At 49.0% G+C, this 24,268-nt stretch overlaps 1 protein-coding gene across 1 annotated transcript; it reads left to right on the top strand.

Moving 5' to 3' along the window:
• Positions 1-4,444: 4,444 nt before the first annotated feature.
• Positions 4,445-18,404, top strand: bri3 (brain protein I3). The gene is made up of 3 exons (XM_072481549.1): positions 4,445-4,816; positions 5,453-5,585; positions 17,972-18,404. Exons 1-3 carry the CDS (start codon positions 4,678-4,680, stop codon positions 18,102-18,104), a joined length of 405 nt encoding a protein of 134 aa, XP_072337650.1. The 5' UTR covers positions 4,445-4,677; the 3' UTR covers positions 18,105-18,404.
• The last annotated feature ends 5,864 nt before the right edge of the window (positions 18,405-24,268 follow it).

Genomic DNA, 24,268 nt, shown 5'->3' on the forward strand with positions numbered 1-24,268 from the left:
CCAGTATTGGAGAAATCGAACCAAGCGATTGGAACGAAGTCCAATCACCTGGAACCAGGTACAGGGTCCGCCCCGAAAGGCGGGAAGCCCCTGGGGACTATAAAGTTAAGCCCCCAAGTTCAAATCGTTCTTCTTGACCGGGTCACTCAGCAACACGAACCAACCTTGACCGTGACCGGTTCAACTGCTGCCGATATCCAGTAAGACTTAAGTCAATGCTCGCTACGAGATAGGCGCTCCTAGCTACCAATTCGTACCAACTTCGAATCCCGCTGACTCAGAACCCGAACGAAAGGCCATTTGTTCCCCATACCTGGTGGGCCAGTCCGAAGCTATGTATAGGCCTGTTAGTTGTAGAAGTAGCTTAGACGTAGAATTTGTGCATGAGTAGCGATTACTGTATATAATAAATGTGCTTTGATTTGAATCTTACTAATCGGTGTATTGAGTTATTGATCATTACTTGAACTTGAACCTCATGGCGGTATCATAAAGATACCCGGCAACTCGAGAGCAAAGGTTATAAAACAGAGCCAATTGAACCAACCAAAAGGTAGCAACAGTGTGGCACCCAGAACTGCACATAATATTTCAGCTGAGGTCTAACAGTGGCTCGTATAAGTTGAGGATCATCTCCTTTCTTTTGTACTCTACACCCCTATTAATAAAGCCCAGAATATTATAGGCTTTATTAACTGTTCTCCCCATCTGTCCTGCCACCTTCAATGATCTATTCACATATACACCCAGGTCCCTCTGCTCCTGCATCCTCTTGAGAATGTTAACCCTTATTTTATCTCTCCATGTTCTTCCTACAAAGATGCATCATCTCACACATCTCCACATTGAGCTTTATCTGCCACCTATCTTCTCACTCCACCAAATTGTCTATTTCCGTTTGAAGATCTACACTGTCCTCTTCACAGTTTATAATGCTTCCAAGTTTTGTGTCATCTGCAAATTTTGAAATTGACCCCGGCACACCAAATCTAGATCATTAATATATATCAGGAAAAGCAAAGATTCCAATACCGACTCCTGGGAAACATCACTACAAAAAATATCCATTGACCATTACTCTCTGCTTCCAATTCAGCCAATCTTGTATCCATGTTTCTACTGTCTTTTTATTCCATGAACTATAACTTTTCTCATAAGTCTGTTGTGTGGCACTGTATCAAATGCCTTCTGAAAGTCCATGTACACTGCATTGCCCTCTTCAAAAACTCCAACAAGTTAGTTATATATGATTTGCCCTTTAGAAATCCATGCTGACTCTTCATAATCAACCCAATTTTTTCCGTGTGACTACTAATTCTATCCCGAATAATTGTTACTGGAAGTTTGCCTGTATTTGCTGGGACTATCTTTACAACCTGTTTTGAATAAGGGTGTAACATTTGCAATTCTCCTGTCCTCTGGCCCATCCCTGAGTCTAGAGAAGACTGGAAGATTATGGCCAGCCCCCCTTCAATTTCCATTCTCAGTTCCTTCAGTAGCCTTGGATGCATCTTATCTGGTCCTGGTGCCTTGTCAACTTTCAGTACCAATAGCCTATTCAACAATTACTCCTTCTAGGGACAAAGTTTCCTCCTCTGTCGCTATGACCTGGGTAACATCTACCCTCTTTGGTAAAGACAGGCGCAAAGGGTTTATTTAATATCTCAGCTATGTCCCTGTCTCCAGGTGTAAATTCTCTTTTGGGTCCCTAACCTGCCCTACTCCTTTTACCACCCTTTTACAATTTATGTGCCCATAGAAGATTTTAGGATTCCCCTTTATGTTGGCTGCCAGTCTTTTCTCATAATTCCTCTTTGCTTCTCTAATGTGTTTTTTCACCTCCCCTCTGAACCTTCTGCATTCCTCCTGGTTCTCAACTGTATTTTCTACCTGACACCTGCCATAAGCACACGTTTTCTTCCTTATCCTAATTTCGATGTCCTTTTTCATCCAAGGAACTGTGGGCTTGTTTGCCCTCCCTTTCCCTTTTAAGGGAATGTACCTTGACTGTGCCTGAACCATTTCTGTTTTGAAGGTAGCCCATTGTTCAGCATTTTCCCACCAACCTTTCATTCCAGTCTATCTGGCCCACCTCCGTTCTTGCTCCATTGAAGTTGGCTTTCCGCCAGTTAATTACTTTTACGCTGGATTGCCTATTAGCATTTCCTACCGTCATCCTAAACCTTATGATACAATGATCACCGCCTCCTAAATGTTCCCTCATTGAGACTTGATCTATTTGGTCCATCTTATTTCCAAGAACCAGGTCCAACAGTGCACTCTTTCTTGTTGGACTGGACACCTACAGCTGGAGAAAGTTTTCCTGAACACAATCTCGGAACTTTGCCGCTCTCCTCCCTTTACATGGCCACTGTCCCAGTTAATTAAGAAAAGTTGGATCTCTTTTAAGATAGGGTATTGCAGATTAAGTTACCATAACTTTTAAGTGCAGAGGCCAGACTTTTCCAAGTTTAAGTGGATATTGTGGGGCAGGCCCCTTTTAGGTGGAATAAAAATCAAAAATGTTTGAAACACTCAGCCGGCCAGGCAGCCTCTGTGCAGAGGGAAAGAATTTACATTTCAGATTAATGCCATTCAGTAGAATGATTTGAAACATTGGGCGGGTTTTTCCGTCCCGCCGCACCAGATTTCGAGAAACCCCTCGGTTGCTGGCAAAACGGAGAATCACGACGGCGGAGAATTCAGCCCATTAACTCCGTTTCTCTCTCCACAGAGAGTGCCGGAATATTGCTGAATATTTCCTGCATTTTCTATTTCTATTTCCGATTTCCAGAATCTGCAGTATTTCGCTTTTGTAATAGTAAGATGCTGCAGGCCAGGTCCCATTAAGATGGGGTGAATATTCCTGCTGAGATGGAATTTGCAGATTGGCTCCCAATAAAATAGGATGCTTGTTGTTTGCAGGCCAGGTTCTTTTACGACACATTTTAAGCTGCAGAGAGTGTTTGGGATATGCTTTGCAGACTTTAAAAAAATTTGTTTATGGGATCAGTGAGCATCACTGGTAAGGCCAATATTTATTTCCTGTTCCTAATTATTACCCATCCCTACTTGCCCTTGAGAAGGTGATGGTATAAAATGCATAGAATCATACAATGTTTATTGCACAGAAAGAGGCCACATGGTCCACCGTTTCTGCACCGGCCGAAACAAAAGCCACCTAGCCTAATCCAGCATTTGGCATGTAGCCCTGCTGGTTACAGAACTTGAGATTCTTATCCAGATACCTTTAAATGAGTTGAGGGTTTCTGTTTCGACTATTCTTTCAGGCAGTGAGCTCCAGACTCGACAACCAATGATCTTTCCTCATCTCCCCTCTAACCTTCCTATCGACCAATTTCAATCTATGTCCCTTAGTCATTGACCTCTTTGCTAAGGTAAATTGGCCATTCCCATCCACCCCATCTAGGTCCCTTACAATTTTGTACATCTCAATCAAATCTCTACCCCCACCCCCACCCCGCCTCTCTTGTTCCAATGAGAACAATCCCAGCCTATCCAATCTATCCTCATAGCTACATTTTTTCCAGCCCTGGCAACATCCTCTCTAATGCAGTTATATCCTTTCTGCAATGAGGTGACCAGAAGTGCACACAGTACTCAAGTTGGTCTGAACCGCTGCAGTCTATCTGGCGTAGGTACACCCACTGTGCTGTTACGGAAGCAGTTCTAGGATTTTGACTGAAACCAGTGAAGGAACAGCGATATAGTTGCAACTCAGGGTGGTTTGTGACTTGAACATTTGAAGGTGGTGGCATTCCTATGCATCTGCTGCCCTTACCCTTCTAAGTGGTAGAGACCACAGATTTGTAAGGTGCTGTCGAAGAGGCCTTGTGGAGTTGCTCCAACACATCTTGTAGATGGCAAACCGGTGGTGGTGGAGGGAGCGAATTTGAAGATGATGGATGGAATGCCGATCAAGGAGGCTGGATTGTCCGAAATGGCGTCAAGCCTGTGTGCTTTTGGAGCTGCAGTCGGCCAGGCAAGTGCAGAATATTCCATCACACTCCAGACTTGTGCCTTGCAGACAGTCTTTTGGGGGGTGGGGGTGGGGGGGGGGGGGGGCGCGGGCAAGGGGGACCAAGAGGTGAATTAATTACCACAGAATGCCCAACCTCTGACATAGAGCCCCAGTATTTATATGGGTAGTGCAGCTAACTTGCAGATGAAAGGTCGTCCCCCCCCCCCCCCCACCCCAGGCGGGGGAATTGAGTGCTGGTACTGAACTTAAACATCAGGGGGAGATGGTTAGATTCTCTTTTTTTTGGAGATGGCCATTGCCTGGTCTGAATAGAGTGGGGGGGACGTAGGTGCACTTTAAGAAAAGATGAGAGGTGGAGTTAGCGTTGATGTTTATTTAAGGCTGGGAGAGGCGGTCCCTTTCTTGTTGCGGAAGTCACGCTGTTCGCCCGTCACGTGATTGGAATCTTGTGACTTTGTATCGAGTTCGGGAGGGGGAATTCCCTGGAGTGCGCGCGCTGAGTCCAGTGTAACAAACCCCGGGGGAGAGTGCCGGGCTGTTCGCGGTGTCCCCCTCCCACACCCCACTCTCTATCCACCGGGAAGCTCCCATCCCGGCCCCGCGTCCTCGCTACAGCGCTGAGAGCAGCGCCCGCTGGAGGTGGAGTCTCCGCTCGCCGCTTCCTCTCCCCACCCATGGATAACAAGCCCCTCTTGCAGGAGAGGCCGCCCGCGTACGCTGCAGTGCCCGAGGGGGGCTACGGCCACGGCCAGACCTACGGGAGCATCCCGGCCCCCGGATACCAGCCTCCACCATACTCTTACCCGGCCTCAGGTGCGGCGCCTCTTGTTTTTCAATGTATATATTGTGTGCACTGGCACATTGAGCCAAATCTGGGCAGGAGTGGCAGCAAACGGGGGGGGGGGGGGGGGGGTGTTTGAAACTTTCAATTCATCCCGCAGGAATAGTTTTCTAGCATCGCTGCTGGGGGCTATTGCATTTAGAAAGGGGGCAGGAAAGACTGATGTTGTGATCACTGGGTTCAGGAAAATATCTAATGAATTGGAGGAAAATGTGACTCTTAAAGCCGCTCCCACGCTTTAAGATTCTGGAGGTTTCAATGCTGGGTTGGTGATTAGTAAATGAAGCTGGATTGTCTTTAATCTTACTGTGCAGATTGCTGTTTTCTGGCTGTTTTGTAATTGAAGTAGGCCAATGGTTACTTTGTTGTTTTAATCCCATGGTTATTTATTTAAAGATAAATTTTGTAAGGCCCAAGGTTCTGTTTTTTTGGGATGGGGGAGGGCTTTAAGGCATTCTGTCAGGTTTTGAGGCTAAATAACAGGGATAGGGTGGGGGATTGGGTTTAGGTAGGGTGGTCTTTCAAAGGGTTGGTGCAGACTTGATAGGCTGAATGGCCTCCGTGTCCTATGATTTTGTTTCCAAACTAATGCTCGCTTTGTTTTGTAGGGTATGTATCTGCTGCTCCTGCAGGTATCCAGCCCCCTGTCTGCCCAGGGCCGAACTACTCGAGCACTTACACTATTATCCAGCAGCCAGCTGCAGCTTCTGTTGTAGTGGTGGGTGGTTGTCCAGCTTGCAGGTAACAAATGTTGTATGAATTTAAAATCAAACCTATACCTGTGAACACAAAAAAGTATGAATTCTGTTTGTGTACAAAATTGAGGGTAAGAGATAAAGTGGGCAGGATAAAATTGTTTCCATTGCTGGAGAATTCTAGAACCATGGGACATAGATTCAAGATAATTGGCAGAAGGTATGGAGGGGGACATGAGCTTTTTTTTTTATGGTGGTGGGAGTCTGGAATTCGCTGCCTGAGTTGGTGGTTGAGGAGTACCTGGATCTGCACCTTTAGTGCTGTAAGATTCAGGACTATGGATCGGGTGGAGGAAGGTGGGATTGGAAGGCGTACCTGGGTATCATCTGGCTGCCATGGACAAGATGGGCTGAATGCTCTCCTGTGTTGTAACTTTTCTAAGATACTAACTTTACCCTGTAGAAAGTTGCCAATTTTGTGATGTCGTCATCCATAGAATCCCTACAGTGCAGAAGGAGACCAATCGGCCCATCGAGTCTGCACCGACACTCCGATAGAGCACCCTACCTAGGTCCACTGCCCTGCCCTATCCCTGTAACCATAGCCCCAGTTGCCCTGTGCATCTTTGGACACTAAAGGGTAATTTAGCATGGCCGATCCATATAACGTGCACATCTTTGGACTGTGGAAGGGAGCCGGAGACAACCCACGCAGACACGGGAAGAACGTGCCGACTCTGCACACAGTGACCCAAGGTTGGAAATGAGCTTGGTCTCTGGGGCTGAGAGGCAGCAGTGCAAACCTTTGTGCCACTGTGCTGCAAAATCAGTTATGAGGTGTTTTATAACAACTTACGAGGTGTTTTATGACAACTTACAAGTCAATGTAGTACTTTTAAAAAATAAAACCTATTGCTGTTGTAAAGCAGGAAACCCAATATGCTATTCTAGTGATAACAGTAACTACTGTATCGATAATTCACTGAAGGATATCTGAATGTTCCATGCCTATGGGATTGCATCAGACCCTGCTTTGAAATCTGTTTCTTTCTGGGGGAATATTTTTAATTCACTCATTTGATGTGTGCGTCACTGGCTGGAGCAACATTTATTGGCCATCCCTAATTTCCTTTGAACGGAGTTACTTGTTCGGCCATTTTAGAGGGCATTGCTGTGAATCTGGAGTTGCATACAGGCCAGACCAGGTAAGGACATTAGTGAACCGCATGAGGTTTCGTGACAAATCAGCAATGTTTTCAAAGTCCTCATTAGACTTTTAATACAGGTGTTTATTGAATTCAATTTCGCCAAGTGCCTGGTGGGATTCCTCGGGTCTCGGGATTACTAGTCCAGTGAGAATACCACTGCTGTGTCACTGCCTCCCCTGATACAGTGGATTTTCAAACGTACAGTTATGTCCATTACCAGCACTTTGGTAAATGTTGAATTGGAAATGGTTTTATTGTCTGGAGGTTGGTCTCAAATCTCCAGTGTGGCTCGGGAAGCTCCCAATGGGAATGAGCCCTGTTGCCTAATCATTATTGCAAAGTAACCTCTAATTAGAATTGAGCCTGCTACTTGCTTGGCACAAAGCTGAATAAGGGAAGCTGGGTTGCTATTGTCCAGACTGGTGGAAGAACCTGGGCTTTGTTGTTTGTTTTTTCCGAGAGGCACCTTTCTTTCCATTCTGGCTTGAGATTTAAATTCGACGACAGGCTATTCTGGAATTTTACTGTGCTGTGTTGCCCTGCTCACTGTATAAATAGTCACCCTTCAATCTAGTTTAGCCCATCACAGCTTGATGTAGCAGCGTTGGCTTTTCTTTTGAAACTGGGCTGGGAAGGCACTGGGAAATTGTAAAATTACTGGCCAGAATTCCTCAGGAGCTTAGTAAGTTTACCTGGTGATCTGTGCAGATAAGAAAGGGCCCAAGTCAGGTCCTTGGGCTTTGCGTTGGGGATAATCTGGTTCCTCATTGGGATGCTTTGGGACAGTGAGTCTTTTAAAGCTTATATCCGTCCGCATTTGAAATAAATCGTTAGTGGAAGCACTTTTTTTTTTGTTGAGGTAAACTTAAAGAAAATATTTGGACATATTTACTGACTGATTTCAAGTTTCAAAGGATTTGCCAAGATGTCGTCGCTCATGTATTTCTCCTGTCCCAACGATGTCCCTTTCTAATTTTGAGTAATTTGTTCAGTAAAGTTATGAGTTTTTTGTAACTGGGGATATAAAACTCGCAGTACATGGCGCTTCAAAATACCACTAGACATCTCGATGCGCTTTGCAAGCAGTGAAGTTTTTTTTTGAAATGTACTCTTATAATTTAAGGAGCAATGGCAGGCAATTCAAACAGCAAGATCCCACAAACAACAATTGTGATCGTGACCAGAATATATTTGCAATGTTAAGGCACAGGCAAACTCAGTTCTTCAAAATTGTGTGATCTTTTATTACATGCCTCCAAGTGGGCAGACATGGCATGGATTTTATGCCACAGCAGGAAGACTGCAGCACTCCCTCAGTATGACAACCATAGAATTTACAGTGCCGAAGGAGGCCATTTGGCCCATCGAGTCTGCAGCGGCTCTTGAAAAGAGCACCCTGCTTAAGCCCATTCCTCCACCCCATCCCTGTAACTCCATCTAACCTTTTCAATCCACCTAACCTGCACATCTTTGGACTGTGGGAGGAAACCGGAGCACCCGGAGGAAATCCACGCAGATACAGGGAGAAAGTGCAAACTCCCAGTGCAAACTCCACAGAGACAGTCACCCGAGACGGGAATTGAACCCGGGGTCCCTGGAGCTGTGAGGCAGCAGTGCTAGCCACTATGCCACCGTGTCGCCCTAAGTGAGCATAGTTATCTCTGCTCAAGCCCAGGACTCAAAAGGTGCGAGTGCTAACAATGGCAGTGATTTTTCCAGAGTCTCCGTGAAAATTAGTAAATTAAATTGTCCTGTGGGCTTGGTCATACTCTCCCAGTGCGAAGCCAAGCTGGATAGGGTCCAGAAAGCCCCAGGGTTTGATTCCTGGTTTCAGTTGCTAACCAAATAAAGTTTCTATTGGTGATCAGTAATTCATGATGTACGGGGTGCAGGATGATTAGGATTGAACTTGGCTGAGATACCGATAGAGCACTGGCTGTTGTTGTGCCAATCAAAAAATATCATCCAATTCTAATCTCATTTACTAGCTCTTGATCTGTGGCCCTGTATGTCACATCATCCAAGTATTTTTAAAATGATGAGGGGTTTCTGCCTCCTCACCCTTTTTAGTGCATTCCAGAGCCCCCACCCCCTCTGGGTGGTTGAAAAAAAAATATGATCGTCCACTCCCTTCTTATCCTTCTACCAGTTTAACTTTAAATCTATGCCCCTAATTATTTACCTTTCTGCTAAGGGAAATAGGTATTTCCTATCCACTGCCCAGGCCTGTTGGGTGTTATGCAGCTGAATTAAATCTCCTCTTTTTCCAGAGAAAATAATTCCAGATTACTAAATATCCTAAATTAACAATGTGTAGTAATGTTCGATACTCCCAGGAGTGTCCACTTGCAGTACAGCAGCGTGCTCTATACATGTGAAAGAGATCTTTAATTTATACAGCATCTTGCACAGCCTTGGGGCATGTCAAAGTGCTTTAATAATCTTTAGTGTCACAAGTAGACTTGCATTAACACTGCAATGAGGTTACTGTGAAAAGCCCCTAGTTGCCACCATTACCGGCGCCTGTTCGGGTACGCAGGGAGAATTCAGAATGTCCAATTCACCTAACAGCACGTCTTTCGGGACTTGTGTGAAGAAAACCGAGCACCCGGAGGAAACCCACGCGAACACTGGGAGAACGTTGCAGACTCCGCACAGACGGTGACCCCCAAGCCGGGAATCTAACGTGGGACCCTGGAGCTGTGAAGCAACCGTGTTACCAACTGTGCTACTGTGCCGTCCTTTACAGCCATCAAAGTACTTTTGAAATACCGTCATTGTCGTAATGCAGCCAATCAAGCTCCCACTCACAGCAGTGTGATCAGGACGATGTAATAGGTTTTTGTGGTATCGACTGATGGTTAAATATTGGGGAAACTGGGAGTAACTCTCTGTCCTTCTACTAAATACTGCCATGGGAATTTTTGTATCCAGTTGATAGGGAAGACGGGACCTCAATTTAACATTCAACAGCGTCGCACAATCTCAGTATTGCGCGGAAAAGTGTCAACCTGGAACTTGCGCCCAGGCCTTGTGGCGTGGGTCTTGAACCCACAAACCTCTGACTCGGGAGCATGCTATCCACTGAGCCTTGGCTGGTGGGACTGTGCTACAAGAGACGGACAATATCTTTTGGCAATTGCAACTTATTTTTACCGCTGGGATCAACTCTAGTGAAAACTGACACATGGGGCACTGAAATGCAGTTTTGAGGAAGAATTCTAGTTTGCAAAATTGGCAACTTCCAAGGGTTGTATATGTAAAGATACATCTGTAAAATCAGTAGTCAGGTTTCAACTGAGCACCCCGCAGAATCCAGGGACCTGTTCCTGAACCTCCACAGTATCCAGAGTTCTTTTCCAGCATTCCCTGCTTCCGACATCCTGTTTAATTTTTCCTCAGTCCTGCAATGCCCTCTGACCTCCTGTAATCATTGATTGTTCTCACGAGCTTTACACAAAGCAGATTCAGAGCTATTTCCGACTTCCGCATAGACTGACTCACTGTCATGTGTTCTAGATGCCATTTTAGACATTGCTTTTCCCCAGAGCCTATGGTGAGGTTTTGTTGTTTTTTAAAAAAAAACATCCTTCTCACTTTCCTCCTCCCTTTATTCCTCCCTCCATTTCTCCCTTTCCCCTCTCCCTCCCCACTTTGTCCCCTGCTGCCCTACACATGGGCCCTGATCTCTTTCCACCAAACACTCTTTCATTATCCACTTCTCTCTCTCTCCCTCTTTTCTCCCCCCTCCCCTTTTCTCTCGCTCTATCCTTCCTCTTGTTCTTTCCTGTTCCCTGATCTCCCTATCCCATCCCCCTCCTTCTGCTTTCTCGCCTGACCCTTATTCCCCTTCTCTCTGTTTTGCTCCTGTGCCCATGCCACCCCTTCTTTGTCTCTCTCTCGTTGCCCTGCCCGCTTTTCCATTTCCCACCTACCCCCATCTCCATTGTGCTTTTGTGCTTTTGCTTCCCCTTCCTTGCTCTCTCGTTTCTTCACCCTCTCTCCCATTCAACAAAGCTCTCTTTCCCCCCCCCCCCCCCCGCTCCCCGCATCTCCCACAATGTGGCCATTGCCCCTTCTCTCTTGCATCACTGCACACTAGCTCCCCCCCCCCCCCCCCAGCCTCTTGCCCTCATGCCCCTGTCCGATTTTCTCTCTCTCCCACTGGCTGTGTGACTTTTAATCTCATGCTTCCAATAAAGGCTGTGCCAGATGAACTTCCCTTGTTGATCAGCTGACTTCTTGGAAATGAGTATTTAAAATTGAAACCTAAAGTCACATGGGCGGAGTGTTGTTGAAGCTGTGGTGTGCTCCAGTGGTTCACCCTCTGGCTGTGAAGAATGCTGGAATGCAACTTTTACTGCACCACCTTAAAATCCAAGTGTTTAATCAATGCACATCTGCTTTATAAAAACTTCTGTTGTCTGTGTTAAAATGTTTATTCTGAGCTTTTTGACCAGAAGAAATTGGGAAATTGTGTTTGTTAAAGAATCTGAATAATTAAATACTTTAGTCTTTTGTGTAAATATGCTTTCTAAAACTATACTTCCAGTTCTGTGTGCCTGTGCCTGTGTGCGTGTCCCCTACCCTGAATACCCTGGTGGTGGAGGAGGAGGAGGAGGAGGGGAAAATCAGTGACAGCAATTTTCTGCACTTCCTCATTTAACGTCCCGCATGGCCTTTCCCAGTCGACAGTTTAATCATCACCGAATGTGTTGGAATTTTGGGCATGTCATACAGAGCTGCTGAGACTCCCACATTGAGCCCTACTGCCTTCATCCTTCCACTGTAACACGAAGGTCGGAACCATCCGTTTTAAAACTGCTTTACCCAAAAAAGCTGCTCTTGATTTCTAAAGCAAGTTGGTAAATGCTTTACCGTAATCACGTGACACCTCCCGTTTTCTTGTTGTCTGGAAGCAACATAGCAAACGGAACCTTCTATGAACCGACAACATCTTGATCTGGAAAACTAAATACAAAATCTTTTAACTCGTCAGGTAGGAGCTGAAATTGCAAGCAAAGCCACGGAGGTTCCAGCTGCATGGGGTGTTTCATCTTGTGGCATTCTCTTGGTTCAGTTGCCGAATGGTGCACGATCACTGACCACTAAAGCGAGGTTGTCGTCCAACTGAAGGCTTTAATCTAGATGTTTCCCCCAGCAGCCCGGGTACAGAATGAAGGCTGCTGGGGCGGCACAGGCTCTTATACCCCGTCTAGCAGGGCAGAGCTACCATACATCTTAACCAATAGAAAGCATACAGTTTCCACCAATGGTGTTCCAGCATACCAGGTACTGTAATACCTCTACTACCACATTCACCCCCTGTTAAAAAGGAGTCCGGCGGGGGTGGTGGCCTGATACTACAAACATGGCAACGTGGTAGAATTAGTTATGGAGGTACCATAATACTGCCGGACAGCGCTTTGTAACTATTTACAATTCTAATAACTATTTACAATTTATGATTTAAATTTACAGTTTACAGTTTAAAATGAAGCAATCAGTCGATCGGGGGCCCTGGTCGTCCTCTGTGATCGTCGGAGCTTCGGTGGTGACTCCGGTGGAGGCTCGGGCGTCTGTGACTCCGGGAGCATGGCTTCGATCTCCATGGCAGCTTCGGCACCCCTAGACGGCGCTGGTGGGGAAAACGGTTGACCTGGGAAGGGAGCACCTGCGGGGTGGGTGGGGGGGCCTAGACTGGGTCGGCGGAAGGACTGATGCCCCCGTAAGGTGCCCTGGTGGAGGGGAGGGTGGGACTGGTGGTTGGGTTGTGCGTGGGGCTCCGGCGGGCGGCAGGTCTCGTAGGGAGACCGTATCTTGTCGGCTGTTGGGGTATGCCACGCAGGCGTACTGGGGGTTAGCGTTGAGAAGATGGACCCTCTCGACCAACGGGTCCGTCTTGTGCGCCCGCACGTGTTTTCTGAGCAGGATGGGTCCGGGTGCTGCCAGCCAGGTCAGGAGCGAGGTCCCAGAGGAGGACTTCCTGGGGAAGACGAGGAGACGTTCGTGAGGTGTCTGGTTGGTGGTGGTACAAAGCAGTGACCGGATGGAGTGGAGGTTATCCGGGAGGACGTCCTGCCAGCGGGAGACTGGGAGGTTCCTGGACCGCAAGGCCAGTAGGATGGTCTTCCAGACTGTTACGTTCTCCCTCTCTACCTGTCCGTTACCCTGGGGGTTGTAACTGGTTGTCCTGCTCGAGGCGGTGCCCTTGCTGAGCAGGAATTGACGCAGTTCGTCGCTCATAAAGGAGGACCCCGTATCACTGTGTATGTAAGCGGGGAACCCGAACAGTGCAAAGATGCTATGGAGGGCCTTGATGATGGTGGTTGCGGTCATGTCGGGGCAGGGGTTGGCGAATGGGAACCGGGAGTACTCGTACTTCCTGAACGTGATTGACGTGTTGCGGTCGGTGGAGGGGAGGGGGCCTTTGAAGTCCATGCTGAGGCGTTCAAAGGGACGGGAAGCCTTTCTCAGATGCGCTTTCTCTGGCCGGTAGAAGTGCGGTTTGCACTCCGCGCAGATTTGGCAGTCCCTGGTGACTGTCCTGACCTCCTCGATGGAGTAGGGCAGGTTGTGGGTCTTGACAAAATGGAAAAAGCGCGTGACCCCCGGGTGGCAGAGGTCCTTGTGGAGGGCTCGGAGGCGGTCCACTTGTGCGGTGGCACATGTGCCGCCGCGGGACAGGGCATCAGGAGGCTCGTTTAGCTTCCCTGGACGGTACAAGATCTCGTAGTTGTAGGTGGAGAGTTCGATCCTCTACCGCAAGATCTTATTGTTTTTTATCTTGCCCCGCTGTGCGTTATCAAACATGAAAGCAACCGACCGTTGTTCAGTGAGGAGAGTGAATCTCCTGCTGGCCAGGTAATGCCTCCAATGTCGCATAGCTTCTACTATGGCCTGGTCCTCCTTTTCGACTGAGGAGTGGTGGATTTCGGAAGCAGTGAGAAGAAGGCCACGGGTAGGCTCGCTTGGTTGAGGGTGGCCGCCAGAGCTATGTCAGACAGGTCGCTCTCGACCTGGAAGGGGAGGGACTCGTCTATGGCGTGCATCGTGGCCTTTGCAATGTCTGCTTTGATGTGGCTGAAGGCCTGGCGGGCCTCTATCGACAGGGGGAAGGTTGTAGACTGGGTATGGGGACGGGCCTTGTCCGCATTGTTGGGGACCCACTGGGCGTAGTAACTGAAAAACCCTAGCCAGCGCTTCAGCGCCTTGGAGCAGTGAAGGAGGGGGAACTCCATAAGGGGGCGCATGCATTCAGGGTTGGGGCCTATAACTCCATTTCTCACTACGTAGCCGAGGATGGCTAGGCGGTCTGTGCTAAACACACATTTATCCTTGTTGTATGTAAGGTTAAGGATTTTTGCGGTCTGGAGGAATTTTCAGAGGTTGGTGTCGTGGTCCTGCTGGTCGTGGCCGCAGATGGTGACATTATCCAGATACTGGAATGTTGCCCGTAAGCCGTACCGGTCAACCATTCCGTCCATCTCGCGCTGGAAGACCGTGACCCCGTTGGTGACACCGAAGGGAACCCTTAAGTGGTAGAGCTGCCCATCTGCCTCGAAGGCAGTGTATTTGCGGTCACTAGTGTGGATGGAGAGCTGGTGGTAGGCGAACTTAAGATCCACCGTGCAGAAGACCTTGTAATGCGCGATCCTGTTTACCAGGTCAGATATGTGGGGGAGAGCGTACGTGTCCAGCTGCGTAAACCTGTTGATGGTCTGACTGTAGTCGATGACCATCCTATGCTTCTCCCCGGTCTTTACCACCACTACTTGAGCTCTCCAGCGACTGTTGCTGGCTTCAATGACTCCTTCCCTCAGTAACCTTTGGACCTCTGACCTAATAAAGATCCGGTCCTGGGCACTGTACCGTCTGCTCCTGGTGGTGATGGGTTTGCAATCCGGGGTGAGGTTCGCAAATAGGGAAGGCGGGTCGACCTTAAGGGTCGCTAGGCCGCAGACGGTAAGGGGGGGTATAGGGCCGCCAAATTTGAAGGTTAGACTTTGGAGGTTACACTGGTGGTCTAAACCTAGGAGTGTGGCTGCGCAGAGGTGGGGAAGGACGTAGAGATGGAAATTTTTGAACTCCCTTTGCTGGACTGAGGTTTGCTACACAAAACCCCTTTATCTCCATTGAGTGGGGACCTGAGGCCAGAGAGGTTTTTTGATTAACGGGGTGGACGAGGAGAGAACAGCGCCTTACCGTGTCGGGGTGTATGCAGCTCTCCGTGCTCCCAGAGTCGATTAGGCAGGACGTCTAGTGCCCGTTGACAAATAGTCGTTGTAGCAGTTGAGTGTTCGAGGTCGGGACTGATCCAGAGTCACTGAGGCTAATCGCACCAGTTGAGTGTTCTCTTCGGGCAGTGTGTGGTCAGCCGAGCTGGGGTCCTGGGGGTTCATCCAAGATGGTGGCTCCCACTGGTCGCACATGGCTGGGGGTGCACAAAATGGCAGCTCCCATCCCTCTAACGTGGCGTCCGCGGGACAAGATGGCGCCGCCCAGGGGACGCACGTTGCCCTGGAGTAGGAAAATGGCGGCGACCGCTGGCTGCACGGGGACCGTGGAGAGGTTTGTGGTGGAGGTCTGCATTCGCCGCCGGAGACCGCAGCAATCGCACGGGCCTGGCATACCCCCACGAAATGGCCCTTTTTACCGCATCCCTTACAGGTGGCTGCGTGTGCCGGGCAGCGTTGGCAGGGGTGCCTGGCCTGCCCGCAAAAGTAGCAGCGGGGCCCCCCGGGGTTGCCAGGCCGACTTGCAGCACATGCTTGTGGGGGGATGGGGTATGTCTCTGGGTCGGCTGCGCAGGGGTTCCACGCTGCCCAGGGGGCTGCCGCGCGGTCGGGAACGTAAGCGCGGGCGTTTCTGGAGGCCACATCCAGGGAGCCTGCAAGGGCCCGTGCCTCCTTGAGACCTAGAGTGGCTTTTTCTAGCAGTCGCTGGCGGATTTGTGAGGATAGCATACTTGCCACGAAAGCGTCCCGGACCAAAAGTTCAGTGTGTTCACTCACCGAAACTTGCGGGCAGCTGCAGCTTCTCCCCAACACCAGGAGTGCACGGTAGAATTCTTCCAGCGATTTCCCCAGGGGTTTGTCGCCTCGTTGCTAGCAGGTGCCGGGTGTAGACCTGGTTGACCGGGCGACTATAATGTCCTTTTAGCAGCTCTATTGCTGCATTGAAGTCTTCCGCTTCCTCGATGAGGGTGTAAATCTCCGGGCTCACCTTTGAGTACAGGACGTGCAGTTTCTGCTCTCCCGTGGGTGTGTTTTCGGTCGTCTCGAGATATCCTTTAAATCACGCCAGCCAGTGCTTGAAGATTGCCGCTGAGTTCGCCGCGTGGGGGCTGAGTTGCAGACACTCCGGCTTGATTCGGAGCTCCATCCTTTTAAATCTAGCTTATTAAATTGATGCACGATCAATGACTACTAAAGCGAGGTTGTAGTCCAACTGAAGGCTTTAATAAGCTAGATGTTTCCCCCAGCAGCTCAGGCACAGAATGAAGGCTGCTGGGGCGGCACGGGCTCTTATACCCTGCCTAGCAGGGCGGAGCTACCATACATCTTAACCAATAGAAAGCATACAGTTTCCACCAATGATGCTCCAGCATACCAGGTACTGTAATACCTCTACTACCACACAGAACACACAACATTTTTCCAGGGAGGAATGTCCCATGTCCAGTTGCAGGACTTGGGCACGAACGGACCAGGTCCACACTATGGATAAAGAGTGGGAACATGATTGGGTTTGGCTATGATCCCTTCTGCAGTCAAATAACACATTTATACTTGCATCTGATGTGTTTGGAAAGAGTTAATGCAAGGAAAGCACCTGGAAAATGTGCATAAGGTGATTCCAAGATGGCACGAAAGGATAATATCAGAACATTGCCTGTTCTGTAGAGAGAGGACAGTCTGAGGGTTGGAGAAAATGGAAATCAATGGAGAAAGATTATTCATGGTGCAGCCAGCTCTTCACATGACAGATGGAAGGCCACTTGGTGAGGCACCCAACCGGGTGCTGGCTTTGTGCATTTGAAACTATTCATAGGATCATAAGGCCATTCAGCTCCCTGAGCCTGTCCCACTATTGTATTAGTTCATGACTGATCTGTATCCTCCATTTACCTGTCTCTGTTTCTTATCCCTCAATGTTCTTGCCCAATCTGTTTTGACGTTTTCAATCAAGCCTCCAGCCTCCACTGCTTGTTTTGTGGGGAGACGATCCTCTGACTTTTGTCTGAATGAGTGCTGCATGTCATCACCTGAACAACCCAGGGCAAATTTTAAATGTTATGCCTGCCCCTTGTTCTGGACTCCCTCCGCCAGGGGAAAATGTTTCTCTCCCTCTACTCTATCAAATCCGTTTTAAGCATTTTCAAACACCTCATTTAGATCACTGATTAATCTTGTTTTTTGGATTTGTTGTTTATGGTCATGTATATCGAGGTACAGTGAGAAACATTTTTCTGCGAGCAGCTCAGACAGATGATTTAGTAAATGAAAAGAAAATACGTAATAGGGCAACACAAGGTTCACAATGACACCGGCATCGGATGAAGCATACAGGGGTGTAGTGTTAATGAGGTCAGTCCATAAGAGGGTCATTTAGGAGTCTGGTAACAGTGGGGAAGAAACTGTTTTTGAGTCTGTTCGTGCGTGTTCTCAGACTTTTGTATCTCCTGCCCGATGGAAGAAGTTGGAAGGGTGAGTAAGCCAGGTGGGAGGGGTCTTTGATTACGCTGCCCGCTTTCCCCAGGCAGCGGGAGGTGTAGATGGAGTCAATGGATGGGAGGCAGGTTCGTGCGATGGAGTGGGCGGTGTTCACGACTCTCTGAAGTTTCTTGCGTCCTGGGCCGAGCAGTTGCCATACCAGGCTGCGATGCAGCCAAATAGGATGCTTTCTATGGTGCATCTGTAAACGTTGGTAAGTCAATGTGGACATGCCGAATTTCCTTAGTTTCCTGAGGAAGTATAGGTGCTGTTGTGCTTTCTTGGTTGTCAATTCGGAATGGGTGGACCAGGACAGATTTTTGGTGAAATCAGATTTTTATTCAAGGGAACTCGAGCCTAATCACGGCAACTGGTACTCCATTTAATCCCGTTATCCCCAGTATCAATAAAATGTATCGCTTGTTGTGAATTGGTTTATGTGGGTGTGATGAAATTGGGGGGGGGGGCTATATTAACTTTTTAATCAAATTTGTTTTCTTTTCAAACAGGGTTGGCGTACTGGAAGATGACTTCACTTGCCTGGGAGTGCTGTGTGCAATATTATTCTTTCCCATTGGGATCCTATTTTGCTTGGCACTGCGACAACGGAGATGCCCAAATTGTGGAGCCAGCTTTGGCTAAGTGGATCAAAGTGACCAGCCAACCTGTGGCCAAAATTTAAATAATTTTTTACTGTAAATTCTCCACCATTGTGTATAAACTACGGATGACTTGCCTTCATTCTGTGATTTAGTTGGATAGAAATTGAGATGTGATCTTTAAAAAGAAAGCATGACAATTGAATGCCTGCAAATGACTATAACACTGATCCCCTCCACGTGCCGTATAGTTGAAATGTACAAGCAAACCAAACAGATTCTTTACCTTATTGGTTCCTTGAATTGCAACTGAAAATACTACAATTAAATTTGCATCCTCGTATTACCCGTGTTTTTTTTTTAAACTCGTGATTCAAGTGATTCTGGTTGCTGAAGTGCTCATCAGGAATTGTCTTTGCCAACTTGAATTGATAAAATGTTCTCGCTTCTGCAGGTGCTGAAAGATCGTAGTGTGGTGAAGATGTGGCGACCCTTCGCCCCATTGTGAAAATGCTATCCAATTGTCCCCATTGCCCGTTCCCAATCGCCTTGCGATTTTTCTCTCCATTTGACAACTGATCCAATTCCCTTTTTGAAAGTTACGATTGCATCTACTTCCTCCACCTCTTTTATCAGGCAGCACATTCTGGATCTCAGCTCGCTGCAATTCTTTAAATTCTCCACTTCCTTCAGGCGAGTTTTGCCAATTGCCTTTAAATCCCACCTCCTCTCTTTACAGACCCTTCTGTGTACTCTTACCACTCATGTTTTTGAACACCTAAATTCAGGTGTTCTTATTTGAGATTTATCAATCCCATATGAACCGGACAGCACCCTTTCCCAAACCTGCAGGCTCCACGTTTTCCTTTCCCAAAGGTCAGCCGACGAATGTTTTTCTTCCGCTTCTTCTGTGTAATTTTTTTTTTTTTTTGCTCTCGTGGTGACTTGATTTGGTTTGTGCCTGGAAGTTTTGTTTGTACTTGGTGCTTTCAGCTAAAGGCCCGATCACACAAGATGCTTTTGAATAGAAATCACGGAGTGGTTTGCACTCATTCCCTTTTTATACTTAGCAGGTTGGTACAACTCGTCTATACGAGCATCTCAAAAACGGAGTCTGACACCATAACTGAGAGGTCTGTGTATCATCACCCCTTGTATCCGTTACCGAACCGACTTCATAGCCTATGTACTGATGAGGCTGGTTTTATATATTTCACCTTCATATGTTGTAGGTTCCCTTTTCGCCGCCTCCTTTCAAGTTAATATCTGTAACTTCATTGGGTGTACATAATTTGGCAGGAGCAACCCCGGAGCTATTCACTCAATAATTCCTCTCCCTGTCACCGTGCCATCACTTTTCAAGCTGTTTTTCTGAGCATCTGCTGGTTCTGTTTGTTTCTTTCTTTGGAGACTGGAGAAGATTTAATTTTATTGCTGCTCTTGCCCCTTTCTATCTTTCCAATTGTTGTGTACCCTTGCTTTGTTTGCCTTCCCCAAATGCATCACCACCTTTTTCTGGATTAAATTCCCTTTGCCACTTCTCTGCCCCCTCAATCAAACCACTGATATCGTTCTGGAGTTGACGGCTTCTTTCTTCAGTCTCAACTACACGGCCAATTCGCTTTTCAACATCCGGTGGCGGCCATGGAGTGAGTGGGCGTGCGTTTGGTGGCTCCTGCTCGAGGTGGGATTGTTTGCTGGTACAATGTACAGGAGCAGACAGAGCAAAGGAATCTCTTTTGGGTGGGCATGTGTCAGCCCTATCAAACAAGTGCAACTGGAAAGCATGACAGAAGGAAAGATGGCAGGGAGTGCGGTGATGTCGTCCGCTTAGTTGCAGAGCTGCCCAAAGGCAGAGGGAACGTGGGCTGCAAAGTACGTGGTGAACATGGGGGATTGGGGGGGGGGTTCCTCGACCAACACCCACCCCTCTAGTTGGATAAAGTGCACCGGGTGCCGTGGAGGAGGCTGAAGGCGGGGGAGCAACCGAGGACAATGATGGTACGATTGCACAGCTATTGGACAAGGAGGTAGTGTGGTGAGTTCTGCGGTGGGTGAAGGAGACTAAGTACATCTGGGAAGAGAATGTGATTCGGGTCTGCCAAGGAGTGACATTTGGGGTGCTGTACCCAGCCAGGTCGAGCGTCACATACCAGAGCCAGTTCTATATGGACACGCCGCAGCAGGCGAGTAAGTTTTTGGGAGACCATGGACTTGGGGATCTACTAGAACTTTGGACAATGGAGGGAGTGTTGATGCTTTTTTTGCCGGATTGAATTTTTAAAATCATATAAGTTATTGCGGTTGTGGGTATAAGGGGGAATGTGGATGGGGGGAATTGAACAAGAACAAAGACCAGTTCAGGAACAGGCCGTTCGGCCCTCCAAGCCTGTGCCGACCATGCTGCCTGTCTAAAATCTTCTAAACTTCTGGGGTCCCTATCCCTCTATTCCCATCCTATTCGTGTATTTGTCAAGTTGCTCCTTAAACGTCACTATCGTCCCTGCTTCCACCACCACCTCCGGCAGCGTGTTCCAGGTACCCACTACCCTCTGTTTATTAAAAAAAAACTTGCCTTGTATATCTACTCTAAACCTTGCCCCTCGCACCTTAAACCTATGCCCCCTAGTAATTGACCCTCTACCCTGGGAAAAAGCCTCTGACTAGCCACTCTGTCTATGCCCCTCATAATTTTGTAGACCTCTTATCAGGCCACCCCTCAACCTCCTTCGTTCCAGTGAGAACAAACCAAGTTTATTCAACCTCTCCTCATAGCTAATGCCCTCCATACCAGACAACATCCTGGTAAATCTCTTCTGCACCCTCTGTAAAGCCTCCACATCCTTCTGGTAGTGTGGTGACCAGAATTGAACACTATACTCCAAGTGTGGCCTAACTAAGGTTCTATACAGCTGCAACATGCCAATTTTTATACTGAATGCCCCGGCCAATGAAGGCAAGCATTGGAGGGGGGAGGTAGTTGCCTCGAGTGGGGGGCCACCGTTCTAGTGGATAGGCTAGTTAATGGGACTGAATTGGGGGGATAGATCTGCGGGGCAGGGGGGGGGAGGGGGCTGGAGGTGGTTCTCTTTCTCTTTGGTTGGGATGATGGGAGGGGTAGATTGCTGACAGGGACTGAGTTTGTGTGGTGCAGTTACATAAGGGGTGATGGTGACAGACATCTTGGGGAGTCTGTAGGGGGGGTGCGGGGCGGGGCAGGGAGCTAGTTCAGGTGGAGGTATGGCTGACCGAGGGGAGGGCCCCCCCAACAGTGATTTCATGGACTGTTCAGAGATTAAATGGACCTGTTAAGAGGTTGCACGTTTGAGGAGTTTGAAGGCAGATGTTGTGTTTTTGTTAAGGGACGCATTTGTGGGTCAGCGATGGATGGGACAGGTTTTCGTTTGAGAGGCCAAGGGTGAAGGAATTCTAGTTTTCGCATGTCCATAGGGATACGCCCAGATTGATTCTTTTATCTTGGACAAGGCTCTGTAGACGGTAACATGTTGTCCGACCATGCACCACACTAGGTGGAAGGGGCGAGCACCCAGAGGTCGCAGTAGAGGTTGGATGTGGTGTTATTGGCCGATGAGGTTTGAGAGGATGGGGTGGCAATCAAGAACTATATGGAGCATAATACATTGTGGGAGGCGTTGAAGGCAGTGGTTAGAGGGGAGTTTATTTCGATTCGGGAGTGAAAGGTGAGGGTGGAGGCCATTCTGGCAGTGGACCAGAGCTACTCAGCAGTACCTGAGGAGGCGCTGCTGAAGGAGAGGCAGAAGCTCCAAATGGAGTTTGGGCTAGTGTCGACGGGGGAGGCAGCGGGACAGCTGAGCCAGAAGGTCAGTGTATGAGTATGTGGAGAAGGCGACTTATGATGCTCGCGCATCAGCGGAGGCGGCAGGTGGCAACGAGAGATGGGGTGGATGATGGATATATGATAAGTTGGTTACGGAGAGGGGGGGGGCGGGGAAGTAAATGAAGTGTTCGAGGCTCTTGGAAATTGTATATTTCCGAGCCTCTGGCGGGGGATGAGGGCATGAGATTGTTTCTGGATGGGCTGGAGTTCCTGAGGGTGGATGAGGCAAGGGTACAGGGGCTGGGGCCCCAATTGGACTGGGTGAGGTGTGGGGTTGCTGCAGGTGGGGAAAGCTCCAGGCATGGACAGATTTTATAAGAAGTTTGGGTCGGAGCTGGTGCCCCTGTCAATGGAGATATCCAATGAGTCGGTGGGGAGGGGCGAGCTTCCTCTCACGCAGTGTCGCGTTTATCTCACTCAGTTTGAAGAATGATAAAGGCCTGGAGCAGTGTGGGTCGTACCGCCTGATATTGTTGCTAAACGTGGCTGTGAAGTTGGCAGCGTGGATAGACAATTGTGTGCTAGGGATTATAGGGGAGAATCAGACATGGTGCAAGAAGCAGCAGCATCTATCGGCCAATGTTTGGAGGCTGTGTGATAATGATGCCCTCGATAGACTGGGAGGTGGTTGTGCCCATGGACGCGGAGAAGGCATTTGGCCGTGTGGGATGGCTGTACTTGTTTGAGGTGCTGGGGCTTTTCGGGTTTGGGTAGGTGCTCGTTGACTGGGTGAGTTGCTGTATAGGGCTCCTAAGGCTCCACGAGGAGAGCAAGGGAGAGACTGGTGGGAGAGATTTTAAGGGTGACAGGAGGTAGGCAGAGGTCCTCTAGAAGCGACGAAGCCTCCAGGCCGAGTTCGACCTGTTGACCACCAAGAAGGCAGAGGTGCAGTGGAGGAAAGCGCAAGGGGCGGTGTATGAGTACGGGGAGAAGGCTAGCGGGATGTTGGCACACCAGCTTCGGAAGCGGGAGGTAGCGAGGGAGATTGGGGGAGTTAGGGATATAGGGGGGAACACGGTGCGGAGTGCGGTGGGAATAAAGGGGGTATTTAGAGACTTTTATGAGGGGCTGTATAGGTCTGAACCCCCAAACGGAGGTGGGGGGGGGGGGGGGATGCGTCGATGTTTGGATCGGCTGAGGTTCCCAAGGGTGGAGGAGGAGCAGGTGGCGTGGCTTGGGACACCGGTAGGACTGGAGGAGCTGACTAAGGGGCTGGGAAGTATGTAGGCGGGGAAGGCACCGGGGCAGTTGGAATTTTACCAGAAGTACATGGACCTGCTGGGCCCTCTACTAGTGAGGACTTTCAATGAGGTGAGGGGGCGGGGTCCCTACCCCCGACTATGTCCAGGGCGCTGACCTCACTGAGCTTGAAGCGGGACAAGGACCCATTACAGTGTGGGTCGTATAGGTCAATCTTGCTGCTCAACATGGACGCGAAGCTGTTAGCGAAGGTGTTGGCTACCAGAATTGAGAACTATGTCCCGGGGGTGATTCACGAGGACCAGACTGGTTTTGTGAAGGGAAGGCAACTGAATACCAATGTGCATGATTAACGTAATCATGATGCCTGCAGTGGAGGGGGAAGCGGAGATGGATGCGGAGAAGGCCTTCGATAGGGTGGAGTGGGGCTACCTTTGGGAAATGTTGAGGAGGTTTGGGTTTGGGGAGGGGTTCATTAGTTGGGTTAGGCTACTTTACGAAGCCCCAGTGGGAGTGTGGCCATGAATCGGAGGAGGTCGGAATACTTTTGGCTGTACTGGGGGACGAGGCAGGGGTGCCCCCTATCTCCCTTGCTATTTGCATTGGCAATTGAGTCTTTGGCTATGGCTTTGAGGGAGTCCTGGAACTGGGGGGGGGGGGGAGGAATACCGGGTGCCGTTGTATGCTGATGACGTGTTGCTGTATGTGGTGGACCCAGTTGGGGGGGGGGGGGGGGGGGAGATGCCGGAGGTGATGCAGATCCTCGGAGTTTGGGGATTTTTCCGGGTGTAAGCTCAACGTGGGGAAGAGTGAGCTCTTTGTGGTACACCCAGGGGACCAGGGAAGGCTTAACCTGATACGAGCTTCCATTGAAGAGGGTGGAAAGGAGTTTTTGGTACGTGGGGATCCAGGTGGCCAGGAGCTGGGGGGCTCTACACAAGCTCAACTTGATGCGACTGGCGGAGCAGATGGAGGAGGAGTTTAAAAGGTGGGATATGCTGCCACTCTCCCTGGCGGGTAGGGTGCAGTTGGTGAAAATGACAGCTCCCGAGGTTCCTTTTTGTATACCAGTGCCTCCCCATCCTGATCCCTAAGGCCTCTTTTTTTAAGTGGGTCACCAGGAGCATCATGGGATTCGTGTCGGCGAA

This window comes from Scyliorhinus torazame, chromosome 17 (genome assembly GCF_047496885.1).
Source record: "Scyliorhinus torazame isolate Kashiwa2021f chromosome 17, sScyTor2.1, whole genome shotgun sequence".
NCBI lineage: Eukaryota > Metazoa > Chordata > Chondrichthyes > Carcharhiniformes > Scyliorhinidae > Scyliorhinus > Scyliorhinus torazame.

Excerpts from the sequence above, each read along its gene's own strand:
- bri3 (XM_072481549.1), top strand. The coding sequence starts at position 4,678 with ATGGATAACAAGCCCCTCTTGCAGGAGAGGCCGCCCGCGTACGCTGCA. Across the intron at positions 4,817-5,452 it reads ATACTCTTACCCGGCCTCAG|GGTATGTATCTGCTGCTCCT; the intron begins GTGCGGCGCCTC and ends TTTGTTTTGTAG. Across the intron at positions 5,586-17,971 it reads GGTGGTTGTCCAGCTTGCAG|GGTTGGCGTACTGGAAGATG; the intron begins GTAACAAATGTT and ends CTTTTCAAACAG.